The sequence below is a fragment of the Pipistrellus kuhlii genome, unplaced genomic scaffold (assembly GCF_014108245.1).
Source record: "Pipistrellus kuhlii isolate mPipKuh1 unplaced genomic scaffold, mPipKuh1.p scaffold_m20_p_20, whole genome shotgun sequence".
NCBI classification, from domain to species: Eukaryota; Metazoa; Chordata; class Mammalia; order Chiroptera; family Vespertilionidae; genus Pipistrellus; species Pipistrellus kuhlii.
In genome coordinates, this window is record NW_023425516.1 from 17,446,092 (window position 1) to 17,459,288 (window position 13,197).

Below are 13,197 nucleotides of genomic sequence, written 5' to 3' on the forward strand. Positions count from 1 at the left end.
AATAGAATCAGGGGCATAGAAAGGGAGTGGACTGACAATTCTCGGGGGCGGGAAAAGGGTGTGAGGGTGCGGGAAGAGACGGGACAAAAATCATACACCCATGGATGAGGACAGTGGGGGGAGGAAAAGGGCAGAGGGTGGGGTGGGAACCGGGGGGAGGGGAGCTATGGGGGGGAAAATGAGGAACAATTGTAATAATCTGAACAATAAAGATTTATTAAATTAAAAAAAAAACAATGGAAAAAAATATCCTTGGATGAGGATTAAGAAACAAAACAAACAAAATTAACCCCCGGAGAGTATAAACCTGAATGAGTCCATCTCAGCCACACCTCCCCTCGTCCAGGGGAGAGCTGGGAAAGAGGGAAAGGGAACATCCAAAGTGAGGAGTTGTGTCCATTATCACAAGCAGCGGGAGCCCTGAGCCATTTAAATCATCGGGGGAGGCGGAGGGAGGACACTGATTTCCAGGGAGCCTTGCTGGCGGAGTACAAATGGGGGCTGTTTATCTTCTCTCCTCCTCCTAAGGGCCTTAATGAGTGCAGGCCGGGGATGGTGTTTAGCAACCGGATCCAGCAGGTCAGTTATGACAACTTCATCACTGCCATCCGTGCCCGTTGTTTGCGGCCGACACAAAACCGTTCAGCATGAAGAGAGTCCAGGGAAAGAAAGAGGGTGGGGGGAGGAAAGGGAGTGAGAGAGCAAAGGAGAGAGATGGGAATCAAGGCTGGCATGCCATCGACACCAAAGAAAAGACACCCGTGGGGGATCCAGGCAGCTGACTTCAGGGGTGGAGGGGGAGATCCAGTGTTGGACTCCCCGTTTTTTCCTTCGAAAAGGGCAGTTGCTTGTGTTTAGGAAGGCTAACCCGTTTGGGTTCCCAGCAATGCCCCGGGGGCTGTTATTTTTGGTAAGGGGGGGTCTTCCTGCTTCCAGGGCCGAAGAGTTGGAGCATCTAGCACGCTGGGGTGAAATAAAGCAAAATAAACAAGAGGAAATGCAGTGGCCTTAGTTAGAGACCTACTGGGTGTCAGCTGAGGAGCACAGTTCTTGTTTATTTGTGGGGTTTTCTTGCAAATCCTCACCCGAGGGCAATTTTTTCCGTTGATTTTTAAAGTGTAAGGGAGGGAGGGGCAGAGGAAAAGAGAGAGAAGAGAAACCAATGTGGGAGAGACACATGGATTGGTTGCCTCCTACACGTGCCCTGACTGGGGCTGGGGATTGAACTTGCAAACCCTGATACACGCCCTTGACTGGGAATTGAACCCAAGATCCTTCTGTGCACAGGCCGGCGCTCTAACCACTGAGCGAGCTACACAGGCCAGGGTGCAAGGTGTTCATTTTTTTTTTTTTTTTTTTTTACATGTTTTATCTCCCCCTGTCTTTTCAACAGCCCTGGGGGTCGCGGCCTCATTCCCACGGTGGTAAGGAGAACAGTGGAGTCCAGAGATATCATATGTTCCCTCTGAGATCACCCAGCTAGTCAGAGCGGGAGCAGGGGTTCAAATTCAGGGGTGTCTCCTGTGCCATGTTGCAACCCCCCAAACCCCGAAACCAAACATCCTCCCCGCCCCCCCCCCACCCCCCGCGCCCCAAACAAAACAAAAAAGAAAAAGCCCATCACCACCAAGGAAAATTCTTAACAGAGTCCAAGAGGCCAGTCTATACATCTCAGCATCGGGAAGGCCATAGACATGCAGGCAGAAGTAGGTATGTATTTGGTGGTCTGCTCATGACAAGGATGGGGCGGTAAAAAGACATCATTGAAAGAAACTGCATTAATGAAATCATGAAACGCGTTACAGGGTTTTGGGGGGACTTACCCTTCCTTCTCGGATGATCCTTGACATGACATTCTGTGTTCCTGTTTTTAGGCAAAAAAAAAAAGAAAAAAGAAAAAAGTGGGTGGGAGTTGAAGGCTTGCTATTTGGCTCATGCAAATCAAGCATCTTGGTCTCCTTCCAGCGTGTGTGTGTGCTCCCTGGCCATTTAGAGTTTCTGCTGCCCAGCCCAACCCCTCCGACGCACTTCTCACAGCCCGCCTGTCCTTTTCTGGACAACTTGACTAACATCCTGGGGCGAATCTTGAGAAAAACGCCCGGTAAAACTGGCCAATTGTGGTGGCGGGCATACAGGGGACAGAGAGAGGGGTGGGGGTGGGGGTTGGTATGGTGAGAGAGGGAGAGAGAACCGGGGAGGGTAGGGGTTCCTGCCATGACCACCAGATCAGGCCGCTCCTCTCCTGCTGTGATATCCAAAAATTGAATTGAGCTCTGTGACCCTCCTAAGCCACTGACAGAACACTCTCTCAGTCCCTGTGACATCCAGGCTCGGGGTGCAATGTGATTGGTGCAGATGAATGAAAGGGATTTAAAAACAATTAATTCATGCCGCCGAAACCAGTTTGGCTCGGTGGATAGTGTGTCGGCCTGCAGACTTGAAGGGTCTCAGGTTCGATTCCTGTCAAGGGCATGTACCTTGGTTGCGGGCACATCCCCAGTGCGGGGTGTGCGGGAGGCAACTAATCAATGTTTCTCTCTCATCGATGTTTCTAACTCTCTCTCTTTCAAGAAAATATATCCTTTCAATAAAATATATTTAAAAAATAAAAATAATAAAAACAATGAGTTCATTCCCAGCTCAGGTCTTTGAAAGGCTTCGGGGTGTCCCTTAAGGGCAGCCCCGCGTGCCCCGGGGTGTACCCCGCTGTGGAAAAAAGTGAGAAGCAGATGAAAACCCCAGGCCCACGTGGGGAGGGGTGACCAGACTCTGAGAATGCAGACCAGGAAGCTGGAAATTCCCTCCCGTTGGTGTTGTCAGCTTCTGGCTTTCCCACTTCCCCAAGTGCCCCGCCTTGGTGTTGTCAGCTTCTGGCTTTCCCACTTCCCCAAGTGCCCCGTGCGGTGTGTGGTGCACACGGGGCTCCCTAATCGTCTGGAGCTGGAGGGCAGGAGGACTAGGGTCCAATTCTCAGAGGCCCCTTAGGACCCCAACTCGGCCCTCCCGCCATGCCCCCCGGGAGCCTGGCAGCGCCTCCCTCCGTGGGACCCCTCAGGGCGGCAGCTCGGCTCCAGGGGGGTCGCTGTCCCCCCAGGTTGGGGCTTGAAACAAGCAAACTTTCTCCGGCTGCTGCTGGGTTTCTCTTTGCTGCGTTCACATGGGGGGTGGGGGGAGTGTTCAGGGTCAGGAGTAGGGGCGCTGTTTGAGGGCGACCTTGACCTCGGCTTCAGAGCTTCAGCATCTCCGGGGGGCAGGCGGGGGACATGGCTGCGGGGGGGGGGGGCGCCCCAGACCTCCTGGAGGGGTGCGGACTGACCTCCCCAGTTTGAGAGCCGCCGCCCGGCGCAGAGACCTCCCCGCGGGCCTCCGGTCCCCGCGCACGTGGATTTGGGGGGCCGGGGTTGGAAAGGGGGCGCTGGAGAGGATCAAAGCGGCGTGAGAGCCAGCGGCCGGGGCGGGCAGCCCGCGGGAGGAGGGGGGAGGAGAGGAAGTCCCTCGTGGCCACCCCGAGGGGAGGGCGGGCCGGTGCCGGCGGGGACTCGGTCGGTCGGTCGGTCGGGAGGCGCGGGGAAGGCACGGGCGGCGGGCGCGCGCTCCGAGCGGACCCCGCGGAAGGGGCGGGGCCGGGGGCGCGGGGCGGGAGCGCGCAGGGGGGGCTGCCCCGGGGCGGGGGGCGGGGGACCCCGCGGGCGGCGGCGGGAGCGCGCAGGGCGAGCGCGCGGCGGCGCGGGGCGCGGGCGGGGGCGCGCGGGGCGGGGGGGCTGCCCCGGGGCGGCCCCCCCACGTCGGGGCGGCGGCAGCGGCGGCGGCGGGAGCGCGTCCCGTCCGGGCCCCGAGGAGCCGGCCGCCCCGCCGCCGCCGCCGCCGCCGGCCGCCAACATGGCGGACCTGGAGGCCGTGCTGGCCGATGTGAGCTACCTGATGGCGATGGAGAAGAGCAAGGCGACGCCGGCCGCCCGCGCCAGCAAGAGGATCGTCCTGCCCGAGCCCAGGTACCGGCCCCGCGGCCGCCAGCGACCCCCGCGACTTGGGGGCAGTGGGCGCTTCGGGGCTGGCCTCGCGGTCCCCGCGGTCCGGCTCGGACCCGGGCGGCGGGGAGCTGTTGGGTCGGGGGGACTCGGGGACGGAGAGCGCGCGCCCGCCCCGCGCGCAGAGGGGCTGCGGGGGGAGGGGGTTGGGACTCCGCCGCTGGACCCGCTCCGGACGGGTCGCCCCTTCGGTCCCACCCCGGTCCCCCTCCATCCCTTGGAGCCTCAGCCCTTGGTGCTCCCTCCTCCCTGCCCCGGGCTGCGGGTCCCTCCTGCCCGGTGGCTATCCTCCCTGGGTGCTCCCTGCCCCGGGCTGCGGGTCCCTCCTGCCCGGTGGCTATCCTCCCTGGGTGCTCCCTGCCCCGGGCTGCGGGTCCCTCCTGCCCGGTGGCTATCCTCCCTGGGTGCTCCCTGCCCCCGGACTGCGGGTCCCTCCTGCCCCGCGGCTGTCCTCCCCGGTGCTCCCTGCTCCCGGGCTGCGGGTCCCTCCTGCCCGGTGGCTATCCTCCCTGGGTGCTCCCTGCCCCGGGCTGCGGGTCCCTCCTGCCCCGTGGCTGTCCTCCCCGGTGCTCCCTGCTCCCGGGCTGCGGGTCCCTCCTGCCCCGTGGCTGTCCTCCCTGGGTGCTCCCTGCCCCGGTGCCCGGCTGTCCTGTCCTGTCCCCGCTTCCAACCCCGGCCCCTGTCCGCCCCTCCGGGCCCGGGCCGGGAGCGCAGATGGAGGAGTGGCTTTTGCCCCTGGTGCCGGTGCCCCTGGAGCTCCCAGGGGCTAGTGCTCCTGTGCTCTGTCCTTCCGCTCTGTGGCCCGGGCAGGAATGCGTGGGTCCTGACCCGCTCAGAGCTCCTGTCCCTGCCCAGCGCGTCCCCTGAGCTGCGCTGCTCCCTCACCTTGCAGACCTGCGGGCGGCCCTGGGTGATGAAAAGGTTGCAATAGGATCCCCTTAGAAGTCAGTGCACAGGACGATTCAAGTGGACTGCAAGCTGGGGGTGTATATTCAGGGATGCCGTTCTGAACTTGTAGACGGCATGATGTGTTTTTGCCTTACAGAATAGATCAATTGTATATATTTTTCTCTTGATTAAAAAAAAGAAAGAAGTAAGTGCACAGGGGAGGGGTGCCTCCGGGCAGCCGTTTGCTGTGGAAACGGCCACACACGGTTCCCGGGGGAGTTGGCAAGGGGCTTGGGGAGGGCCATGCCAGGTTGTAATTTCTTCTTCTTCTTCTCGGAAATGGTTTATTACGGATGAGCTAGTGAAAGACTTCACGCGTTCCTATTCTTAGCAGAAAATATCCCTCATCAGATTGATTGTGAGTTTCTGTTTTTAGAAAAATATATTTTTATTGATGTTTTACAGAGAGGAAGGGAGAGGGATAGATAGGCAGAAACATGGATGAGAGAGACACATGGATCAGCTGCCTCCTGCACACCCCCCACTGGGGATGTGCCCGCAACCAAGGTACATGCCCTTAATGGAAATCGGACCCCTGGACCCTTCAGTCTGCAGGCAGTGCTCTATCCACTGAGCCACACCGGCCTTGGCTAATTGTCGAGTTCCTAATGGGGTAGCAAAAGCATTCGCATTGCATTTCCCCCTTCCCCCGGTGTCTTTTCCTCATGCACACCACCCCCAGTTCGCACAGGGAATGTGGCTTCTCCACCCCCGGGGAGCTCTCGGTAGACTTCAGGATACAAAGGGGCATCATCCTGGCGGTGAATGCGAAGCCTGTCCTTTTGTGAAAATATTGCAATCGACACCAAAGCCCTGCAGTTGGAGAGCATCGGCCCTGGAAGCATCCTGCACCCTGAGATTGCTTCCCTGATGCCTCGACACGGGGAACAGGATCTCTCCCTATCAGCCGCTTCGAGTGGGCTGCTGTGAAAAGCCAAATTGTGTAAAGGAACACACGAGCTTGCTCCTTTAGTGTTCGGCCTCCTGGCCCTGCTGAGCCCAGGCGTCGCTTTGGTTTTGCGGGATGGCTCTTTGGTGAGCAGTGCCAAGCGGTAAAAATAAAAACAAAGAAACCGGGGCGAAGGGCAGACCCTTTGGGGCGTTGTGGAATGAACTCTCTGTTGCAGGCTGGACCCCAGCTGAAGCTCATGGAGCAATCAGTTCTGTTTAAAATTTCTGGCACAGGGGAAGGAAACGAAGGACAACCAGGACCCCCAAAGCAAGCCTGAATTTCATTTTTTTTTTTTTAAAGCTGCACTTCTCTGAATGGCGTCTTAAATGCTTAATTCCTTTCTCTTCTTCCTTTCCACTCTTCCTAACGGGCCCTCCCTATAAAGTTCCTCTCCATAAATTTAAAAAATTAAAACTCGGGCAGTTTTCTAGGGGTGTGTGTGTGAGAGAGAGAGAGAGATACATAATATTATTAAAATTAGGAACTTCTGCTAAGTTTTCTTTTTTTCCCCCCTCCATGTTTCGAACTTAATGTGACTTCTGCTTTTTCGTCTCCCTGAGAATGCACTTACGTGTGAGGGTATTGACTTCCTTGTATAAATGCCTTTATTTAGGCGGTGTTCTTTAGCAAGGCTTTTTTTTCTCCTACTTTTTCTTTTTTGCAGAATGAGTGACTGCGAGTACATTTCTTGTGATATTTTAGAAATGAGAAACATCAACAGGAGAGTAATTTTAGGAAGCAGCTCCTTAGCACTTGATACTCTTGCTATTTTTAAAACAGTCTCTTGAGTTAGGCCCTCCCCCAGGGATCCTCATTTTTTTTATTTATTTGTTTGTTTGTTTTGGTATTTATCTCAGTGGCCTTGGCTTTGGATTTGTAACATGACCCTTTACACCAGTGATTCCCAACCTTTTTTTTTTTTTTTTTTGGCCACGCCCCACCTAAACCTCTCTCAAATCCTGATGCTCTCCCCCCACCATGACATAGAATTCTTATTATTAAAAAAGTGAACTCCACATATAATATCTTAATAAATTTTTTTTTAAAAAAGTGAGCTCCTATTCACGTGGAGGAAGCTGAAAAGGCCATTAGCTTGGTATAAACAAGCCTCTAAAGAACACGGCATCGCCGAAACCAGTTTGGCTCAGTGGACAGAGCGTCGGCCTGCGGACTGAAGGGTCCCAGGTTTGATTCCTGTCAAGAGCATGTAGCTTGGTTGCGGGCACATCCCTAGGGGGCGGTGTGCAAGAGGCAGCTGGTCAATGATTCTCTCTCATCGATGTTTCTAACTCTCTATCCCTCTCTCTTCCTCTTTGTAAAAAACCAACAAAAATATATTTAAAAAGAGAACATGGCATCCATGAAAGAGAAAAATAAAAGAACAAAAGGACAATTGAAGTCCTGAGGAAGACATCACTAAGAAATTCAAAAAGAAAAAAGAAGAAGACCATGAAGTGATATGAAAAAATAGCAGTTTCAAAACATATACCGTACTAGAGAACTGACATGCATGAACATGTCACAATATGTATTTACATACTGTATACGAGGCCTTTTAGAGCCATAAGAAATGCAAAAGAATTCACTGTTAATAACCCATTCTTGAATTGCCCCCCTTAGTAATCAAATTGGCCCCCTTCCCCCGTGAGGCGTGTGCTCCAGGTTGGGAACCGTGGCTTTACACCAGGGGTGTCGAACTCAATCAGAGAAGGGGCCAAAATCTAAAATCCAGCCTAAATCGCGGGCCGAATGGTTTACTGAACAGTCATAAACTGTCATTGTGATGGAAACGCAGCGGAGTGCAGTGATGACAGCGCGGTGCGGGCCACATTGCAAGGCCTGGCGGGACGGATTTGGCCCGCGGGCCTTGTGTTTGACACATGTGCTTTACACAGTAACCACCCCTGCTTGGGCTGAGTTAGGATTTTTTATTTATTTTTTTTACATTGAGCTTATCAGGCGAAACATCTCGCAGCTTCTTTCTGCCCCTGGGTGGCAGTTGACGGCCTGCCTGCTGGATTGCGGGGCCGGAAGGTTGGGGGGTGGTTTCAAGATAACGGTAAGAAAGTTAGCTTCATGTCACAGTGCCTGACCAGAGTGAGTCAGAAAGCCTCGTGTGACCTCACTCCTCCTGTAAAGGTTCCTGGTCAGATGCTTGGCGCTTCCTCCTCCGTTTCCGAGCGGTCCATGTGACCTCGCGCTGTCGGCGGGGAGAGGGGGAGCAGCCGTGCGAGAAGCACAAAGCCGGCCGCGGGCTCCTCACTGGTGACACTCTGTTTCCAGCGGATGGTTTGAAGCCACCGCGGCCCTTCTCTGCGTGCTTCCTCCTTTTGGTGACTCTGCCTTTCCCCTCCCGGTTTGAAGAGAGAAAAGCGACAGAGCGAAACAGTATCTGGCTGGTTTCAATGAAATGTGGGGGCTGCATTGCCCTGTTTTTATTTTGTGTGTGTGTGTGTGTGTGTATGTGTGTGTGTGTGTGTGTGTGTGTTTGGGGGGGGGGGTAGTAGAAAAATGGCACATTCTGCCCAGACGAGATGCTACTTCTGTGAGATCGCAAGAGGCCACCAGTTCGTCAGGTTGACACGTTATTCAGCCCTCTGAGCGGAAAAGCTGACTACTGGTTCACATCAGAGAGATGCTTATTTACGGAAACATTTGTGGACCTCATGAAGCCGATAACGGGATCTTTTGGGAAGAGGGAGCCGACCCAGGCACTCCCTGTGTGCAGGCCCAGCGACAGACAGCACCAGCTTGGCAGGAGAGAAATACTTTTATTTAATAGGGTCCGATCCATAAGCCCAGGCCTCACCGAGGGCCAGCCTCTGAAGGAAGGCCTGGAACGGTCCAGACTGCGTTTGCTTTTTTAATCCTTTTGCGGGCACATTCCCCAGAACGTTCGATTCCGGGCAAGGGCATGTCCTTTGGTTGCGGGCACATCCCCAGTGGGGGAGTGTGCAAGAGGCAGCTGATTGATGATTCTCTCTCATCGATGTTTCTAACTCTCTATCCCTCTCTCTTCCTCTCTGTGAAAAATCAATAAAATATATTAAAAAAGAAAAAAGAAAAAAGGATAGTTTCCGGGAAGAAAGGACGCTTGTTGCTGGGAGCCCGTCTGTGGATCGCACAACGGTGACGGTCTCGCTTCTTGCTCACAAAGGTGCAGATGCCGTTTGTACGCTCCAGTCACTGTTTGTTCTGCCCTCGCCATCGTTACCCCGCCCTCCGTCAGAGCGGACTGGTGCCAGGGACTGGCAGATGGAAGCGCCGGGCGTAGCTGTCGGTTCTGAGAAACAGACGCTCCGGGCCCGGCAGCCTCCTGGGCCCCGGAGCCGGCCCGGGCCCAGAGGCGCGGCGCTGTGCATGGGCGGCCCGTGTAGGCCCCCGCGAGGCCCAGGCGGGCCCCTCGGTGCCAGGCGGCGTCTCTGCCTCCGGCTGCTGCCAGACATCTGTGTGTGTGCACCAGGATGGGGACTTCGGGCTCAGGCACCGAAGCTCGCAGGAGAGACAAGGTCTTCATCCGCCGGGCGCTGGCCAGCAGGGCTGGGGACTCAGGGTCTGAGAGAACAGGCACTGGGGTCCCTGGAGCCCGGACCGGGAAGGGAAAGAGAACTTGAACTTGCAGTGAAGCAGCTATAATAACTACCATCTCTCCAGAGCTCGCCCTCCGCCAGGCGGTTGGCAGATGGGTACCTTCCCTCCCTCCCCACCATCATCGCCGGGCGGCATCGGCCCCGTTTTCCTGATGGAGCAGGTGCCTGGGGGTGGGGGTGGGGGGTTTTCCATGAGAGACCTCTGCCTGGTGCCCGCTGAACGTGGCCCCGGGGACCCTGAATCCGGGTTCTCTCTGCCTTGCTGCTGTGCCCTCTCTCGGACACGAATGGGCATGAATAACGAACCACCCGCCCCTCTCAGTGTGCGAGGGATGGACAGAACAGCGGTCCTTTCTCTCTGTTTGTTTGTTTGTTTGTTTGGGGAGAAATCACGGCGGCGTCTTTGGTGGGAAAAGGGAGGCCGGTCCTCCTCGGATAGAGCGGCCGCTCCCCGGGGCCCCGCGAACAGTAATTATGACGAAGTGAATGAGCAGTTTGTTCCTTATTTCCCAGGAGGAGCGGGCGGGTGAGCCGCCTGCTCTGTGTAACACAAAAAGCGCAATCTTGCCGCGCCTAATGAGAAGCTGTATAACAGGCCGCTTCTCCCCAGGCCCCCCTCCGGCCTCCGAATAACATTTCCACAATTAAAGAAAAGAGGGCAGGCCGCTGGGGCTCCCTCCCTCCCGCTCCTCCCCGCCCCCTGCCCCCTGCCCTCCACATCCCCATTTCTGGGAAAAAGGTAAAAGAGCAAGACAGTATTTTTGTCCCTCTTTGCCATAAACATCGCTTTCCGTTCAGAGAACCGTGCTCTGTGGGTGAAGCTGTGTGTCTGAAGGGGAAGCTGGGTGCCCTGTGCAGGATGGTTGTGCTGTCTGGCCCTGTCCCCCAGGCCTGGCTGCGGGGAAATGGGGATGATTTAATTAGCCTCTTTACTTCATTATGAAGTCATCTGTAAGGCAAGTCATTTGCATGCTAATGAGGCTCCATGTCCCAGACCTGCCTCCGCTGCTGCTGCTGCTGCTGCTGCTTCTATTTCTTTTCTTTTTTAAAAAAATATATATTTTATTGATTTTTTACAGAGAGGAAGAGAGAGGGATAGAGAGTCAGAAACATCGATGAGAGAGAAACATCGATCAGCTGCCTCTCGCACACCCCCTACTGGGGATGTGCCCGCAACCAAGGTACATGCCCTTGACCGGAATTGAACCCGGGACCCATCAGCCTGCAGGCCGACGCTCCATCCACTGAGCCAAACCGGTTTCGGCTGCTGCTTCTATTTCTCCCTTCTTTATCCTTCTCTGTTTTTATCATTGATTAGGAGTCAGAACTCCGGGGTCTCTTTTGATGATTTCTGGGGCCTAACGTGCAGGAGAAGTGATAACGGCAACTCCTCGCTCACATTTCCTAAAACAGGGATCGGCAAACTGCGGCTCGCGAGCCACATGTGGCTCTTTGGCCCCTTGAGTTTTTAGCAAAGGCCAGCTTAGGAGTACCCTAATTAAGTCAACAACAATGTACCTAACTATTTTAGAAGTTTAAGTTTAGAAAATGTGGCTCTCCAAAGAAATGCCCATCGTTGTCCTGCTGACATTTGGCTCTGTTGACTAATGAGTTTGCCGACCGCTGTTCCAGCACTTTGTAAAGGACCCCGTGGGAAAAGCCCGCCAGAGGAATCAGTCTTGCAGCTCCTAGGCCCCGCGATTGGCGGTTGGTAGCCGTCCGCCGTGACCCAGCCCGGGGCCTGCCCTCCCGTTGGCTGCCACGTCCTTCCTCCGGGGTCTCCGGAGCTGGAAACGGTGATGATGTGAAAGGAGCCAGGCCAGACCTTTGCCCTGAGTGAACGCGAAGGCCGGCTGTCATCGCTGGCCCCTCGTCTTCCTGTGTCCTCTCTGCTGTACCATGTCAGGCTGCCGTAACAGAGAAAGTTCTAGATGGGGGTGCCAGGAAACACGGGCCCGATAGGACTGGCAGCTTGCCACAGGGTCTCCGCAAGTCACTTCCATGTCCCTGATTCAGTTTCCCTTCCCTACAATGGGATAGCCATTCATTCCTGACCCTGAAATGTCCCAGTAAAAAAAAATTCTCAGTCTCGCCCTGACTGGTGTGGCTCAGTGGACAGAGCGTCGGCCTGCGGACTGAAGGGTCCCAGGTTCTCGATTCCGGTCAAGGGCATGTGCCTTGGTTGCGGGCACATCCCCAGTGGGGGGGTGCGCAGGAGCCACCTCCTTCGAACGTGGGAGATCTTCAGATATGGGAAGGCAGCCGCCCTAGCCTTTTCATAGGAAGCTGGGCCCCGTTCCCCGGGGTCATTCCTCATATCCTGCCGAGCTCTGGATCTCTGCTATTCTGTCCGTCCGTCCGTCCGAACCTGGCTAAGCAAGACCACTCAAGCTTACAAAGACTAAGAAGATGCCTGCAAAATTTACCGGGATGGATTTGGCGATGGCAACGCAGGTCCACACACCCTATCCCGAGGGTGTGATCCAGTCCCTGCAGAGTCCCGCTCTAGGGAGGAAACTCTCGGGTCCCTCAGATGTCTTAGGATTCATCCCGGCAGTTTGGTCGGGGGAATAACGTTTCCGTTGGCGGGAACCCGGATGTTAGACGCGGGCCGCACGTGTTAAGACAGCGATCGTCATTTACTTAGTGCCAAGCAAGCGCTGGGCAGGCGTCATTTTTAGATCGTGTCGTGAGCTAAAATGGTTTAGGAAGGACGCGAGCTCTCATTGCACGTTAAGGCTCCCCGAGGGGGTTTCGGGGCGCCTGCTGCACGCCTTCAAAGACTCACAGCTCTATCGGCGGGAAAAGGCAGGGTCTCTTCATTGGCAGCGGCACCGAGTCCGCCCCGGGTGAGTGCTTTTGTGGAATTAAGTCAGTCCGCCTGCAGTCCGTTATCTTATCTAGAAAGATAACGCCGGCTGTGTTTTCGGGCTATTCCTTCTCTAAGTTTTCCGCGTGCTGCGCTTGGCTTCTGATAAGGGCTTAAGTCAAAAACGAACCGGAAAGTTCCCCGGGGAAGGCGTTTGCACAGCTGCGAGACACTGCAGACTTTCCCTCTGCCTCCTGACTGAGGCTGCGATGCCATTTTAGACGTATCTTTTTAAAAATATATATATTTTATTGATTTTTTTACAGAGAGGAAGGGAGAAGGGCAGAGAGTTAGAAACATCAATATGAGAGAGAAACATCGATCAGCTGCCTCTTGCGCACACCCTCCCCCCCCCCCCCCCCACTGGGGATGTGCCCGCAACCAAGGCACATGCCCTTGACCGGAATGGAACCTGGGACCCTTCAGTCCGCAGGCCGACTGCTCTATCCACTGAGCCACACCGGATTCGGCTAGATATATCTTTTAAAAAACACGAGGCTTTTGCTGTGTGGTGTAGGGGAGTTTCATCCCCAGGTTAGAAATGAAATGAACCCCGATGGGCGAGGTCACGGAGCTCGACTATACACATCTTAAAGGGCCACACTCCTGTCACCTCCGTTTGCTGCCGTCTTTCCTTACATCTGGGCAAGGAGGTACGCGGTGACCTTTGCTTTGACAGCAGTAAGTGTGGAGTGTCGAGGTTTTATGCTCTCTGTACTTCTTTTCTTACGCTGTGATGACGCCCTGACTGGGAAAGAAACGGTACAGCGCCTCTTGTCACGGCCGCACTAAGTATACGGAGTATCGGTT

At 55.4% G+C, this 13,197-nt stretch overlaps 1 protein-coding gene across 3 annotated transcripts in view; it reads left to right on the top strand.

Annotated features, from left to right (window-relative positions):
• Positions 1-3,767: 3,767 nt before the first annotated feature.
• Positions 3,768-13,197, top strand: part of GRK3 (G protein-coupled receptor kinase 3) — a 63,596-nt gene continuing 54,166 nt past the window's right edge. The window contains exon 1 of one of the 3 annotated variants that reach the window (XM_036449407.2): positions 3,768-3,992. In XM_036449407.2, coding sequence (XP_036305300.1) covers positions 3,880-3,992 — 113 coding nt within the window. In that variant the 5' untranslated portion in view covers positions 3,768-3,879. The remainder of the gene's footprint in view (positions 3,993-13,197) is intronic. The other 2 variants (XM_036449408.2, XM_036449409.2) reach the window with 2 other exon arrangements.